Raw genomic sequence first — 17,256 nt, 5'->3', positions numbered from 1 at the left:
TTAGTGATCTGTGCAAGCAGCCAATCATATTGCAGCGTGATGTTGTCGGCTTTGGAGTCCCCCTCGAAAAAGAAAACAAAAGCTCATTACCGGTCTCAGAGTATTTTAATGTTTTTTGGGGGGAATTGCATCATCAGGCATCATTTTAGCCATGCGCACCCCAAAAAGTTTGGAAAACTGAAATGGTGAAAAATCTATATCTCTACAATTGAGTACCATATAGTTGTCAGTCTTTCATGTTTTCTGCAATTATCTTTTACATATAATTTACGTATAATGTATTTAGAAACAACTCTCTGAATTCACTTTCCAGGGTCTTTAAAGGATACCTACAATAGAGTCCATGCAATATATTGTACAGGAGACTAAGACAAAGCTGTCCTAATAATTTATTCTGTTGGGCTATGCTTTACTTTTTACACCACCCCAGGAATATTTATGTTGTTGTGGTTCCATTGAGGAGAGCCCGAGGTGTCATCAGACACCTGAAGAGCCCGGACGAAATGGATCTCGAAGAGGTGAGAGCCACAAAAAATGTCCATTGATCTAGGAGGGCAATAAGGATCTATACACACCCGCACACCAACAATGAGCGCAATCTGATTTCATATAAATAAAGCATTAGTCAAGTTGGAATGTATCATTTCTCTCCTCCTCTCTGCTGGCCCATGTCTCAGCTGTTAAAAGACATCAGTCAAAAACAGAGGGACTCTCGCCAGCAGAAGCAGGTGGACCTGCGTCGCGCTTACATCACGGCCCGCTTCACACCTGCCACCCTACCAGCCTTCTTCACCCTGGGGGACCAGCTGGACTACGGAGGCTTTGAGAACCGCGCATTAGAGCCCGGGCAGGAATACGTCTTCTTCATCTTGGCTGAACTCAACTCTACAACCGGGGTATGAAAGCTGACATGTCACATCTCTTTTCTTTCTTTCCCTGTGACCCCGCCCTCCCTTCCACCAAAATCCAGCAGGCTGTCACTATGCATCGAGATCAATATGGCCTCACAGCTACAACAATAAAATTCGCGTCAGTCAAGGTGTAGCCAGCAAAAGGCAATAACATTCATGTATTTCCATCAACAGCACTAATAAAGATTGATTGGCGGCAGGAGAGATGTTGCCTCTTTGTGTGCGACTGCTAGATGTGAGCAATAGAATTGGAAAAGACGTAAATATTCAGCTCAGAGACTTGTATTTTGTAGGGTGTATTTCAGCCTGAGGCTGCTCTCTAAAAGGCCATCTGAGCTAATAAAAAAATACTTCATTGTGCTATAGCACTATAAACTTAAACATCTCTAATTAAATAACGTATGCGTTGTCTAAAAAGGCTATGCTTTTTTTTACGTTGTTATATTAACACGCCTACCCTATCCTGGTACCCCTCAGTTAAACCACGAACATTTTCAGTCAAAAACAATTGGGGACTGTGTTACTTTTTAACTAGGTTGGTGGATAGGTAGGTAGATAAGTAGATAGATCGATGCTTGGTTCTTCCTATGAGTGAAATTGCATTGTCATTACATATGATAAATTATACGTCACCCAATATCTACTGTACAGTGTATGAAAGTGTTATGCCTAGTACTGCATTTATACTTAGCAGTTCTATGGAAAGTTGAACTAGAAATGTAAAAATAATAATAAATTCCATTAAAATAATGAAATGTAAATCCTACGAAGTACTGCACTGGCATCCTGCTGTCATACTTGAACAGTGGGTGCAAACTGAGAGGCACGCTATCAATATGGATAAAATAGAATCGTCAAAGAGAGCAAGCCATTTCAACACTCTTTGGTCAAGGATTTGTAAATATAAAGAGGTGACTAACCGATAGTATCAATTTGTGAAAAAATATCAAATTGACCACGTTTTGACATATGGCTTGCATAACATTATTGCAGTGCCCGGAAGTATGTATCTCAAGACTGCTTTTTTTTTTAATGATATTGCACCCGTTTGTTTGTCAACAGAAGATGTACGTGGCCAGCCCTTACACAGATCCAGTGATCGCCCCAGATTCTGACCCCCAGCCCCTGGATGCAGGTGACGGTCTCATTTGGGTGGTGGGACCGGTACTAGCAGTGGTTTTCATCATCTGCATCGTCATCGCTATTTTACTCTACAAGAAGTGAGTTGAACTGAAGCGCACCATGAAAATGTTGCAACTACGAGCGATATTGTTAGAGTTGAAATTAACCCTTGTAAAGGTGGATGAGGGCTTGTTTTTGTGTTTACAATGAGCATATTCATGACAATGAGTGTGGTGGAACTGTTGGACAGTGGCTCTCAAACACACCAAGTGGCAAGTACTGTACTGAACTAAAAAAAAAGAAAAAAGTTGACGCCACTCTATAATGCACAGTTTGAATATGTCATTCAGTAATTCTTCTTCCAACTCCTCGTACCACTCTTTGACAATCCCTGAGAAAGATCATAGGGTATTAGTGAAGATAATGCGGTGTGACATGTGTCAAAGAGGACCTCCGAAGGGTATTCTTGGAACAACCTGTGTGTATGCTGCTTTTTCCCTTTGGTTGTTGTCCCTTCTTGCAGGAATATTGAATTATGTTTAATCTTATCCAGGTCTCCCCAATATTTACTGGAAGTAATTCTTACTAACAGAAACTAATAAGAGGCTGCAGAAATGGGCGTAACGTTTTAATATAATATAATAAGACATGACTCGCAAGACACAACAGAAAATGACATTTGAAATGAGAAACAAAGTCGCTAATAGATATGCAATACTAACCTGCTCTGAACATCCATCGATCCAACAATTTTCTATTATGTCAGAATTATTTTATTTTAATTGTTTTATAACTTGTACGCATTGAATATATTTAGTTTGAATGCTGAATAAACAGCTGCGTTAAAGACAGACAAATAGATTCTGGATTCTGGATATCTTGATTTTCATCTATGTATGTATGGAATCCTACCACCAAGTTTAGTACGTGTTACATAACAAATACTTTGTAACGAGTTTCAATTGATAAATTTTGCCAAATCATTGCTTAAAGCACAAACACTTTTGGTTGCTTGGGAAATGTGTTCCAGTTTGAAGTGTGCTCAACCTTCATTCTGCTGCCTGCCGTCCAGCTTTTGAATACTAATGCAGCATATTGATTTTTCTCTGTCTGTTTCCTTCCCTTTCCTTAATTATTCCTTCCCGCACTCTTGTTTTACTGGAAACAGCAAACCTGACAGGTACGATTACACCAATGTCAAGCTCTTATTTTTAACCTTGTACCCGAAGCAATTACAGAACATAACACCACGTTATTGTACTTGCACATAAAATGTCACATCTGTTCATGTATGTGCATTAAATCACCAATGCTAATGCTAATGACGTGTCAGTGCTGAGTCTAATTTTTTCTGGCTGGATTTTTTGCATGTGCTAATTGCTCTCTTCATAATTGCTGTCTGAAGCAGCAAGCGCAAGGAGTCTGAGCCAGGAACCAAAAGTCTTCTCAGTAATGCCGAGATGATGGCCCATCACCCAACAGACCCTGTGGAGATGAGACGAATTAACTTCCAGACTCCAGGTATGGAATACATACCCAAAGACACATTTTCTTTCCAACAAGTCACACCTACCGTACCACCAGTCTTCGGGGGCAGTAACAAACAGTGCATATATAAAAGTACACACCACCCCTATTCAAAAGTCTGGTTTTTGTGATATACTAAAACAAGACAAAGATACTGTACATCATTTCAAAACGTTTTCCACCACTGAGACTTATAACCTATACAACTTAATTGGGGGGAAACAACTTTTAAGGGAAAAATAAGAAATGAAAAATTAACTGATTGCATAATTATTCTTTTGGGGTACAAATCCATCAGTGTGTCACATCTTCATGTGGCAATATTTACCAAATCTTTTCAAAAGTACTCCCAGTCTGTCAGTTTGTGAGGGCATTTCCTGTGCACAGCCCTCTTTATAGCCCCCCACAAATGTTCAACGGAACGGCTCATAATTCCCTCCACATTGACTTCAAGTGGAAATCAACCCAAAGACATTTTTTTCAAGAATATGTTGCCAGCAGGCCCGCTAGTTGAAACACGGCATTCTGATTAATGTTGCGTTTGTTGAATGTGAGTTAAGCAGCAAAATCCACCCCTTTTTAGTCATCTCAGGGGGCGGCCATTTTGTCACTTCTGTCAACTGAAAATGACATCACAACTGCTCAGGGCTCCGGTAATGCCCAATCACGGCTCACCTGTTTTCTGAAGCTAAGCCGTTATGGGTGTTTGTCTGAGCCGTGAGCAACTTAGATGTCATCGTCAGTCGACAGAAGTGACAAAACGGCCGCCCCCAGACATGGCTAAAAAATGGATGGATTAACTCTTATTCCACAACCATTTATCAGAATGCCTTGTTTCAACTAGTGGGCTTGCATAGAACATCTTCTTGAAAAAAATAGGCTTTAAAGCGGAAGTCAACCCAAACCTATTTTTTCAAGAATATGTTCCCAGCAGGCCTACTAGTTGAAACACGGCATTCTGATTCATTTTGCGTTTGTGGAATATGAGTTAAGCAGTAAAATGTACTTGTTTTTAGCCATCTCCGGGAGCGGCCATTTTGTTTTCTGTCGACTGAAAATGACATCACAACTGCTCACAACAACCAATCACGGCTGACCGGTTTTCTGAATCTGTGCTTGGCCACTGTCCATGTTGTACAGTCAGAGCATCATGACTGAGTCACCATAGTGTAGGAAAAAAAAGCGGATGCATGTCCACCCACTCGCATTACAAGCGACAGCTTCCCTGAACAGACGGAAATGAAAGGAATCCACCTCATCAGTTTTTGAGCATTAACTTTTTAATTCAATTCCAAAATGATATGAGTGAAGGTTGTCTCATCAAAGCAATTTGTCTTGCCAAGCAAGACCCTACTGTGAAATAACTACCGGTACACTGCTTCCTCCGCTCTCACTGTGAGATCCAACAACACTGCTGGTTATGTGCTGCATGGCACCACCAGACCTGTCACTTCCTCCTTGCAACATCCAAAATAAGCATAAGCATTTCATGAACCAGTGATGCGCACAATGTCCTTGTTGAAAATGTGGCGCGTTTCCATGGAGAAGATCTGAAGATGAAGGTTTTGAGCCTTTTTCTATGCAAAGGGAAGACGATGAAATAAAGCACTTCAGCTGCTCTCTTCCATCATGAGAATTTTTTATTCTCGTGTGACAGCAGCCTTGAAGTGCCCTCCTTTCATCCCTTGAAACGTGTGCCTCTGAGATGCCCTGAATAGATGAAATTTGTTTCCCGCTGATGTCGGAGGTCATTTAAGGCATGAGAGGCACATTATGTTGTGATTACCTTTGGGTGCTGCAGAAGCGGATGATTGCTGGAACTGATTTACATGGCATGCAAAACGTGCATCTGGCTGCAATTTGATAGCAAGATTCCAATGATTCGAATTGAAGACTTGGATTTGATGTTGGTGCTGTGCCTTTGCCAGCTGTGCAGAGACAGGACTCAGGGAGGTTGCTTCCTTTGTGTGCGCATGTTCAAACTCTCCTAATTAGCGTTCTGTCTGTGTTTGTTTTGCCGGCTCCACTGCTTCTCTGATGGTACACGAAGCAATTTATCAAAGTAAAACAATTTCAAAACAAACACGACTCACGCTGTCCATGCGCACGGCTCAACATTGATTTTCTGCCTCAGCATCTTCTTTAATGATATGTGATGTTTTATGCCTGTGCAATTATCCTCACATCTTCGTATGACTGATAGTGACCCGCGATAATTTGGGGTATTCAGACAAAGCCGAGGCGACCTCTGACCCATTTGCTCTGTGGCACGCTTGTTGTCATGCAGGAATGATGAGCCACCCTCCCATTCCCATCAACGAGCTGGCTGAGCATATTGAGCTGATGAAAGCTAACGACAATCTCCGACTTTCCCAGGAATACGAGGTGAGACACCTATTTTGTTTTATGTGGATTAATGGCTGCAACATTATTGTGACGCCTACCCAGAGCTCCCACAAGGGAGGAAAAAGTGATGACGATTTTAAGGGCCTATGACTGGGCCCATGGCGATTATTTGCTTGACTAAAATTTGTGAAAGACTCGACTTGACTTTGACTTGTACTACATTACTTGACAAGTCTTGCGTGTTTACATTGGCCAATCTGCATTTTTAAAGTGGTGTGCCATTTGTTTTGTTTTTGGTATTTTGCGAGTGCAATTGGAGGCCACATCATGGAGCAGTTATCATGGAGGGAGACCATTACCTATGGAGTCAAGGCTTATGTTTGGATTAATGTATTTTGGTAAAGTCTTTAAAGGGAGAACGGCAACATGCAAGGTTAGCAACTTAAAAGATAAGAGACACAACAGCTACGACGTCTAACGTCAGCCATTACAACAAAACCCACAAAGACAGGGAAGCTAATGTCACAGGTTAGCTAACCAATAGCTGGTCCACCATTAGATGCTTCATGACAGTTGTATGTTTGGTTGAGAAGACAACAAAGCAATATGCATCATCAAGACTAGTTTGGGACCATTTGCAAACTATGTGATTGTGAATCTGTTGGTACTGACACTGACTGCAAAGTGGCTAACGTACAAATGTATGTTGTGACTGAGCAAGTTTGTATGACTTGACTTTTGACTTGCTTAACGTAACACCTTGACTCGACATGCTTGAATTTTGCCACAGTTACTTGAGACTTAGGTTAAAACTACTTACTTCCGACTTCAATATAGGCCATTTTCTTTCACCTCTGGCCAAAAGTGCTATTAAATCATGGCGCCCCAAATCCCTGGTGGTGCCCTTAATCCCTGGCAGTGCCCCTGCCTTTAGCAAAGAGGTTAGAATGCAGAATTATTTGTTTCGTTGACTTTCTGTAAAATAAAATGTTTAGACTGATTGTATATTTTTGCTGAGCATAGGTCCCCCCCCAAAAAAAACTCGAGGTTCACTGTTGAAGTATACAACTAAATGTGCAATGTTTATATTGACTAAGTTGTTAGCACAGACAAGAGGGCGCCATCTAAAAGAAAACACAGCCACCCACAATTATAACACTAAAATACAAATAGACAGTATAAAGGTAGACAAGTTATTGCTCTTGGTAAAATGTGGACAAGTGCTCTCTGAGTGTTCCAGGCCTTAGGTGTTAAGCCTTTTAAGCCCTCTCTTCATAAAATAAAGGCTATTTAACATGTGTATCACTATGTCCAGACAAGCTTATTATTTATTCAGTGCTGCATTTTAGACCACGTCTACTTTATGAAGCTCACTATCATTCCACATCAACAAATCCACCATTAAATTATGTCTACATGCACTGTTATGCGCAATTTGCTTCCTTTTCCCAGTCCATTGACCCCGGGCAGCAATTCACTTGGGAGCATTCCAACCTGGAGGTCAACAAGCCCAAAAACCGTTATGCTAATGTGATAGCGTACGACCACACCAGAGTCATCCTGGCACCCATAGAAGGTAAGCACGAGCTGGCAAAGGAGAGGCAGGCGGAGGATGTTAAAGAGATTGGGATGCGGAAGAGACAGGCTGATGGATGAAAAGTGAAATTGCAGACATGGCTCAGGAACCAAACAAACAAACAACGCAAGCGTGTTCAAATACGACCACCACAGGAGAGATTTGATGTCAAATTCATGAGTGTACAGTTTTTGTTTGATTCACATCCACCAATCCCTTACAACAGAGATGTCAAATTCATTTTCATCATGGCTGCCTTCAGACAACCAAATGAAACTGAAAACGACAAATTCATTTTCTCCTCTTGAAATGAGGACATAGTTGTTTCTGGATTTGATTATTCTTCAACCTAACCATTAATATTTTTGAAATGACAAGGAAGATAATCAACACTACATTATTGCTGCTACACTATCATATAAAAAAGTGCTCATTGTATTTGATTGAATATCTTTTTTGTGTGCGTTTTCGACTCACATGAGCTCATTAACAATGTGATTTTTCAAGTTTGATATAAGATATAGATTTGATACAGTATGCCTCGTAAGATGCCGTACTGGCAGACACCAATGTTCCTCAAACATGTCTTGTTTGCAGGTGTCCTGGGAAGTGACTACATCAACGCCAATTACATTGACGGCTATAGAAAGCAGAATGCCTACATCGCCACCCAGGGGCCACTGGCTGAGACATTTGGTGACTTCTGGAGAATGGTGTGGGAGCAGCGGGCGGCCTCTGTTGTCATGATGACACGCTTGGAGGAGAAATCACGGGTTGGCCTGCTGTCCCATATGAGCAACATGGCATTTTATATGCAGTACAGTAATCCCCGCTAAAAAAAAAAAATGCAAGTAATAGATGCTGAAAACAGTTTCATAGAATTTCTTATATATAAACCCTTAAAAATGAATTGGCTTACAGTTGATTTGATTTTTTTTTTAATTTTCTAAATCCACCAGAAGTACGCATGTACGTGCGGCTACGAATCTACGTAAGTTCCATGAACAACCCAGGCTCCTCCCTGACACGCAAAGCTTGTCTCTCAGTCGAGATATATCTCTTCAATATACATTGATGCCTTGGGATACCGGTTTAAACTGTTCCATGACCACCCTACATAGTGTCTTTCTCCATTGAAAAGAATGGAAATGTCATTCATTTATTCCCCCAAAAATATGAAAAGATTAATTTGTGCATATGCGGAGGATCACTGTACCTGTACCATTAGTGAATTGAAATTGAATGATTTTGCTAATTCAAGTCGATGCCCTTTGTTCGAGTGTAGATAAAGTGTGACCAGTACTGGCCTAGTCGGGGCACAGACACATACGGGACAGTCCAGGTAACCCTGCTGGACACCATGGAACTGGCCACATTTTGCGTCCGCACCTTCTCTCTCCATAAGGTAATAAATAACTCGACATGCTGCATCTGATGACCTCTGTGCAATTTTAAACATCCAGTCATAGCCGTGCAAAACAAATGAAAATGCATTAGTCGTAAGACAAAATCAAATGAAGTCATCATGAATATCTGTACAGTATTTTGATGCGTAACAGAATATCACATTGACTTTGTGGGAAGGACTATAGACTGCAACACAATCAACAAACATGGCGGACTTGTAGCATATGATGGACTCGGAGATGTGCTAAATTAAATAAAATGCTGAAGGTTACCATAATTATGTATGTAAGTATGTTAAGGCTGGGCATGTTTTTTGAATATTCAAATAATACGAATGCACCCCCAGAATATGGCCTATTTTTAACTATTTTCCAGGCATTTCTTTGAGCTAAGGGGGAAAAAAAGGCACTAGCCTGGCCTTCATGGCGAGTCAAAGCAGCAGCGTCCCTCTCTGGGGTGATGAGATTTGACCACTGTTGGAAGAAGAGCGCATCTCGGGCTGTCACACTAGCCTGTGTCTCTGTGGCCTACTTGCAAACACAGAAACTAGGCCAACTGTGGCTTTTAAGTGTAGTATATATTTATTAATTTTCGTCATTTGAAGCGTCATTCGTAGAATTGTTTGTAAATGGAAAAAAATATGCATTTGGTAGAACTCCAGTGTAACAGATGCCAGCTAAGCGCGGACAATACCAATCATTTACAGCTTGCATGTCAAAATTGATCTGAGTTTTTAATAACATGACCAAGCCTTTATTATAAAGGCTTTTAAAGTTTTTTAAAGACAGACTCTTGGAGCTTCTTGAGTTTGCTATAAATGATTGTTCCATCCAAAGCTCACCTTAACTCAAACAATCTGAGTCCTGGAGGCGCTCCTCTGCATCCATCATTTGTTTGCTACTTACTATCATATGCATATATTGTTAAATATCTAGGTGACACGTGTTTGTGGAGCACAATCATGTGCGACCCAAAGCCCAGTGAAAAGATTTACTAGACAATCTTGCATGTACGGATGAACATTTTACGCGAGAGAAAATTCCTCTTACTGTCTCACATCAGAGCGGCAGCAGTGAACGACGAGAGGTGCGCCAGTTCCAGTTTACGGCCTGGCCAGATCACGGCGTTCCAGAGTACCCGACCCCATTCCTCAATTTCCTGCGTCGGGTCAAGGCATGCAACCCTCCGGATGCCGGGCCCATCATCGCCCACTGCAGGTCATTCCGCAAACCCGACAGAAAGTTGCAGTTTTCCACCCTTGTGCATCCTGACCTCCGCCTTCCTCTTCAGTGCTGGCGTCGGTCGCACCGGCTGCTTCATCGTCATCGACGCCATGCTGGAGCGCATCCGACACGAGCGTACCGCCGACATCTACGGTCACGTCACGCTGATGCGCTCGCAGAGGAACTACATGGTGCAAACCGAAGACCAGTACAGCTTCATCCACGAGGCGCTGCTGGAGGCCGTGGCCTGCGGGAACACGGAGGTGGCCGCCAGGAGTCTCTACTCGTACATGCAGAAGCTGGCTAAGGTGGAGAGCGGCGAGCATGTCACTGGCATGGAGCTGGAGTTTAAGGTACACTCTCAGAAACACATGCACAATATGACTGGCCCTTCAGGTACAATATCATATATATGTATTCCTGCAGCCTCGTTACTGGACTCTCCTGTAACTGTCTGAATATTTTGTTGGACCAATTTGTAAATGAGGTTAAAAAAAAAAGGTAACATTTCCATGTGTAATAACTTTTTTTAGTAGTAGAATAATTAATTATCATGAGTTAATTATATTGTGTACGGTAAATACATTTATAGAAAATGAACACATGAATTAAAATGATTTAATGTCTAATTTAATCTAATTTTTTTTCTTTTATGATTTTTTTTTAATTGAAACAACTATTTAGTTAGACATGCAAAATTGAATAAGTACATTCCAGTAAACCAAATTTTGGGGAAAACTGCTATTTTAATGCAAAGGGTTCTTGTTTTTTTTCCTTTTAATTAAAAATACCATTCTCGATTCATTTTTATTTTTGATTTGGAACTTGGTTAAATTCAAATGAACTCTTAATTTTTGTATATACTGTATAGTACTGTATTATTGTTGTATTGCGTGGCATCATTACTCTTCTGCCAAATTGGAAAACCCACTTAAGATACAAATATGTTTTTTAGCTGTAATAGTCAGGGTTAAGAGTGGAAATGGCAAAATAGGCTCACCGGGCAGGGATTACATTGAAAACCACGTGTTTCCTCAAGTTTGAAGTGGAGATCTTGTAGGCTGAAATGTGAACACTTTAGGCAGACACAGAAGGCATATGACATCGATGTTCTTTTTTTTTTTTTTTTTTTTGTCCATCCAAACATGTTCTATAGCTCTAATTGGAGCTGGAGCCAGTCTGTAAAGTAGTGATCGAGTTCTGCCATGTTTGACAAAAGTTATATTGAAAACTTTGCTTCTGTGATTACCCACCTCTGCATTTAGCTCCATTCACTTTTTAAACTCATATATTTCCTCTCCATGCAGCGACTGGCCAACACGAAAGCCCACACGTCCCGCTTTGTCACAGCCAACCTCCCCTGCAACAAATTCAAGAATCGGCTGGTCAACATCATGCCCTACGAGACCACCCGTGTGTGTCTCCAGCCAATCAGAGGCCTGGAGGGGTCTGACTACATAAACGCCAGCTACATTGACGGTTACAGGTATGTTTACATGAAGAGAAACATTAATAGGACTTGGCCTCTTGTCCTCCACTGATCGCTTGACGAATGAATGGATTGGAAAGGTTTTCACCACAGTGCTTGCGCCTGTCACATCACGTCAGCTTTACCGTTACCGCTGCACGGCACTGTCCACGTCAAATGTTTGAGAGCGGAGATGATTCAGGCATCCAGACTGCTTGAAGGCACACACTTTGACTGTTCCACTTCTGGGGAAAAGAAAAGTTATGCTCGAAAAAAGTACCTCATGGTATTTACACTCACTGGCCACAACATTGGGTACACCTGCAGAATCTAATCACATCCAGAATAAAAAGGGGAAAAAATCTGATGTTGTACAGCTTGTATGAGATTTCTACCTGATGTTATACCCAATGTGTGTATTTTCTTTCGTCTAAGTAGGGAATATTCTAACCAGTTATTTATTGCGGTAAATTTTACAATGTTGTGTGTATGTGTGTGTGTGTGTGTGTGTGTGTGTGTGTGTGTGTAGGCAGCAGAAAGGCTACATCGCCACCCAGGGTCCACTGGCAGAGACTACAGAAGACTTCTGGAGGATGCTGTGGGAGCACAACTCAACTATTGTAGTCATGCTCACTAAACTAAGGGAGATGGGCCGGGTAGGATCCACACTATTATTTCAAAAACGCACAACTAAATACACTTGCTCGAATCAGGCCGCATTTTTTTTTTCCAATTCAGACTGGCTCAGTGAAGTAGTTTCCAGCATCCAAGCGCAAAAAATGTCAGGCACTAATGGTGGCTCATTAGTATTTACGCATGCATTAGCTACACCTGCACAACCTAATGGGATCCACTACAAAAGCTCTGTCAGCAATTCTATCTCTAAAACACAATGACTGAGCATTATTCTTTGAATTGACTCTTTCAAAGAGGTGTTATTTTACAATGTGGTTATTATTGTACGGTAAGTGAGGAAGGGTTTTCATTGTACTAAAAACTGTGCCAAACAAAAACATGCGAGTGAGAGCATAAGCCAAAAGATCACAACAACAATCTTTTCACACATTTTAATTTAAGCCTTTTTTCAGTGTAGATCAGTCATTTTTTTAAAAATCATTTTCAAACTAATTTACCCATTATGTATATAAACATTTGTCTTTCATTACATTCAATAAGAGCCTTTTCATCATGATTATCCTTTACACTTACATGTAAGGTTGATTATGTGCCAATCAAAACTGAGCATTATTCTCTTCAAAAAGGCAGATAAAATAAATCATCATTCAATTATGTTAGTGTACTTAATGAAGAGACAAATTAGCAACTAGCAGGTAGGTGAAGACTATTATGGTTAAAGACACTTTAAAGCGAATCTAGACATCCATCCATTTGCCAAACCGCTTATGGTCACGAGGGTCGCAGGCATGCTGGAGCCCATCCCAGCTGTCTTCGTGCAGTAGGCGGAGTATACCCTCAATTGTTTCTAAATACATTAAACATGTTTAAAGATAATTGATGGAAATGTGCAACGACTTAAACTACAGTACTCAAAACAGTTATAGAGATATACCATATGAAACTATTTTTTACCATTTCAGTTTTCCTTATTTCTTTCCAACTCCTCAAGAGGAGTTGAAACCCTGTTTATCCCTCTTTTGTGTCTGCATGGCATGATGGATTTTGGTCTAAAATTAAAAATGGCGCATAGTTTTGGTGATCAAATGTAAGACCTAAAAACCTTCATCAAAGAAATTTTACTTTGGAGGGCAGAAAAATATTTTTGAAACTTAAATGTGCTTACCTATCAGGCCATGTGTATCCCTTCTTTGCAGGATGAGCGAAATAGATGCCTCTTCAAAAATATGTGGTCACATGACCAACCTTTTTCTACAGGCTGGCGGTACTTGCCTCTTGGCACAAATAACCCCACTGTCCCCTAAACAGTTTTTTCAAACTAACAAACTTGCTATCTCACAATATAAATCAATAATCAAAGACCCAAAAATGTAAATTATGGAGGTAACCTTTAGCCATCATTTTATGTAGGCGTAAGAAGCAGGATTACAGCAAATGACATTCAACAATTTTCAACAAAAACTAGACTGTGCTGAAACACAGTACTGACAGTCTCATTCTTCTATTTTCAAATTTGCTCCGTATCAAACTAAATAAGTGTGCCACCATCCAGTGGTCAACATTGGAGTTACAACCGATTTAAGATAGAGTTAGAACAAAATAGAATTATTAACTGTACAAAAATGAATTAAAAAATAAATAATCTGTGACATGACAGGACGACGAACCTGTAACCCTGGATGTAGTAGGGTATAACTGTATATATTTTTGCGGCTCAAACGTGGAGTTATGTGTAGGCATATGAGAAGATACAAGACAAAAATAGCATCATTTTTCCAGATCTACAGTAGAGGTATTTGATTGACACTTGTCAGATGACGTGTGTTCAGTGCATCCAGCGGAGACTCCCGCAGTGTTTGGAGGGGAGGGAACGGCTTGATTTTTCACAATTTTGAAGCTTCACTTTATATACATGTAAATTATTTTAATGATTCAAATTTGGCACGGTTGCTATCAACACCCTTCACTGTGGTGTGTCGAATTTAGAAAACATGTATTTTCACTTCACATGTCCTTCAAGGTGTTAGTGACTGACAATACTTTGTGATCCTTTTTTTGCGCTCAACAAATACTCCGTATAATTTAAAAAAAACTAATACTAAAACTAATAAAAATGATAGCAAAGCAGAGCATTTTCAACAGATATAAAAACTAACAAACCTGCTCTAAAAACAAATTAAAACTAAGTGAATAAAAAGAAAAAAAAAGTCATAATGAAATGAAAACAACAACGGAAAAAATCACAATCTATTATAAGCCTGTCCTACACAACCCACTAATAAGACCGGTGCCTTTGTGTGTGTCATGTCTCAGGAGAAGTGTCACCAGTACTGGCCTGCCGAACGCTCCGCCAGGTACCAGTACTTTGTGGTGGACCCCATGGCCGAGTACAACATGCCCCAGTACATCCTGCGGGAGTTCAAAGTAACTGATGCCCGGGTGAGTCTTTGTTCTGCGTGTTTCAATTCTCCTTTGCATGTTCAAACAGCAGCATGAACACCACCTTGACGATGGCGCCATGTTCCCAATCTATCAACGCCGTACGGCGTCAGCGGCCCAAAGCGATGTCCTATCGACCCGCAAAGCCTTGTTACCTCATTTGTATGTGAACGGGCCTATCACAGCGAGCCACCTGTGATTGTTCATTCAGCCGTGCTGTCGGATAAAATAGCTGACAGCTCATATGCGCTTGTGCCTGCACGTTCATGTGCGTGCCCAAGTGCCAGTCACAGATAACTCCAGCTAAGCCTGTCCTGCCCAGACGCCACATGGACAGATGCTGTATTGATCTCCATTAAAGGGGAGTCAGAAAGGCTGAGCGGAGGAGAAAAGATGTTATTGCCTCCAGAGTGGCTGACAATAGCAGACATTTCACCACAGCCGCTGATCCAGGGTCAGATAACTGTAATCATTAGAAGCCAAAACGGAAATTGCCAGCCAGTGTCTCGCTGACCAGTCAATGCAACAAGAATACAATTTTTACAATACTCATGGCATACGGTAATGCTGTGTTTCCTCAAATAGATTCTGTGCCTTAATAAGTTAGTCATCAAGTACAGTGTTTCCCAACATTTATTGAGCCAAGGCCAGAAGTGGGTTGAGTACACAAAAATATTACTAAAGTAAGCACCGTTACTTTTGAATGACATGACTCAAGTAAAAGTAAGAAGTAGGCCTCCTAATGAGAACTCCAGTAAGTTAGTTAGTAGGAATTAAGTGGAGGAAAAAACTTCTCAAGTACTGTACTGAGTAACTGATGAGTAACTTCAGAAGTATTTATTTTTTTAAATAGTGGTTAAATTATAAAATAATTATAAATTATAAAATAATAAATTATAGGAATATGCATTTTTTTTTCAACTCATTCACTGCCAATGACATATATATTTGTCTTTTCACAGTCCAGCCATTCAATCTCAGGAACGTATTTATATTTTTTTCGATTTTTTTCACAAGTTAGGGTAAAAGAGGCTCTGAAAATATCTGGCAGTAAATGAGTTAAATAGTGGTTAAATTATAAAATAGGAATATTCCAATTTAAATATTGCCCAACAATGACACTTTAAAATTATTTTTATAATTGTTAAAGAGGAAGTCAAACCAAACATATTTTTTTTCAAAAATATGTTCTATGCAAGCCCACTAGTTGAAACAAGGCATTCTGATAAATATTGCGTTTGTGGAGTAAGAGTTAATCCACCCGTTTTTAGGCATCACTGGTGGCGGCCATTTTGTCACTTCTGTTGACTGAAAATGGCATAACAACTGCTCAGGGCTCAGGTAACAACCAATCACGGCTGACCTGTTTTCTGAAGCTGAGCCTTGATTGGTCGTTATCTGAGCCCTGAGCAGCTCTGATGTCATTTTCAGTCGACAGAAGTGACAAAATGGCCGCCCCCAGAGGTGGCTAAACACGGGTGAATTTTGCTGCTTGACTCCTCTATTAATCACAACATATTCTTGAAAAAAATATGATTGGGTTGATTTCCACTTTAAGTGACAAACTAATGCAAATTCAGTCATAATAAATAGCCTTACATTAACTTTCTTTAATTACATATGTAAAACAGTGCATGATGTAGACTCACCATGCAGAGAAGATTCATTTTATAATTATATCTCATTTTATTATATTTGACAGGTGGTGTCACCCACATTTATCAACAATGCGAACATCTGTTTCATTGCTCAAAGACCATTTGAGTTCTGCCAATTTACATCTTTGTCTCAAGTGCTGCGCATACGTTGCATATTGCTTTTCTCCCTGCTCATTTTGAGCGCAACCTTTTCTCCAGTGAGCCTCAAACAAATCTAAGTGAGACGGACAAACAGCAATTTCCATTCACATGCTGATTTTACTCCACAGAACTTTTGCTAACACAGACCCAAAGAGCCACTTGAATATTTGTCAGGTTTAAATTGAATTTTTGTAGGCTGAAATGTTTTGGCAGACACAAATAGCAGTTTATGACATACAGTTATTTTTCATAATCCATCCATCTAGTTTATATACTGCTTATCTTCACTTGGGATTTTCCTTAAATGACTTTTGTGACTCTGTATTTTCACCATGAAAAGCACTTTCTGCGACAAGTGCTTTAATATTGCCTTACTACCTTACTCTCAGGACGGCCAATCACGGACAGTCCGTCAGTTCCAGTTCACTGACTGGCCCGAGCAAGGTGTGCCCAAATCCGGCGAGGGCTTCATCGATTTCATTGGCCAAGTGCACAAAACTAAGGAGCAATTTGGCCAGGATGGACCAATCAGTGTTCATTGCAGGTGAGATGTCGCACATTACCGTCCTGCTTCAGATGGGACCCAGATGAGTTAAACGGTGGCTATTTTGGCTGCAGTGCTGGCGTGGGTCGGACGGGGGTCTTCATCACTCTGAGCATTGTGCTGGAGCGGATGCGCTATGAAGGGGCAGTGGACATTTTCCAGACTGTCAAAATGCTGCGGACACAGAGACCAGCCATGGTGCAGACTGAGGTACATCGGCATGTTCTTCTCACAATTCAAGCGGACGGCGTGTTTTTT

At 40.6% G+C, this 17,256-nt stretch overlaps 1 protein-coding gene across 1 annotated transcript in view; it reads left to right on the top strand.

The window, feature by feature from the left end:
• LOC147140782 (receptor-type tyrosine-protein phosphatase S-like) overlaps positions 1-17,256 on the top strand; it is a 105,056-nt gene that overhangs the window by 83,817 nt on the left and 3,983 nt on the right. Inside the window, exons 20-35 of the mRNA XM_086042299.1 lie at positions 431-518; positions 678-896; positions 1,974-2,131; positions 3,202-3,213; positions 3,442-3,554; positions 5,848-5,945; positions 7,359-7,482; positions 8,080-8,255; positions 8,768-8,887; positions 9,952-10,106; positions 10,180-10,465; positions 11,420-11,598; positions 12,110-12,236; positions 14,530-14,655; positions 16,844-16,998; positions 17,073-17,208. Coding sequence (XP_085898425.1) covers positions 431-518; positions 678-896; positions 1,974-2,131; positions 3,202-3,213; positions 3,442-3,554; positions 5,848-5,945; positions 7,359-7,482; positions 8,080-8,255; positions 8,768-8,887; positions 9,952-10,106; positions 10,180-10,465; positions 11,420-11,598; positions 12,110-12,236; positions 14,530-14,655; positions 16,844-16,998; positions 17,073-17,208 — 2,272 coding nt within the window. The remainder of the gene's footprint in view (positions 1-430; positions 519-677; positions 897-1,973; positions 2,132-3,201; positions 3,214-3,441; positions 3,555-5,847; positions 5,946-7,358; positions 7,483-8,079; positions 8,256-8,767; positions 8,888-9,951; positions 10,107-10,179; positions 10,466-11,419; positions 11,599-12,109; positions 12,237-14,529; positions 14,656-16,843; positions 16,999-17,072; positions 17,209-17,256) is intronic.

The sequence above is a fragment of the Filicampus tigris genome, chromosome 10 (genome assembly GCF_054856515.1).
Source record: "Filicampus tigris isolate MCC_2025a chromosome 10, RoL_Ftig_1.0, whole genome shotgun sequence".
Classification (NCBI taxonomy): domain Eukaryota; kingdom Metazoa; phylum Chordata; class Actinopteri; order Syngnathiformes; family Syngnathidae; genus Filicampus; species Filicampus tigris.
The sequence above is the reverse complement of the archived record's forward strand: the minus strand, read 5'-3'. Positions and strand labels throughout refer to the sequence as shown.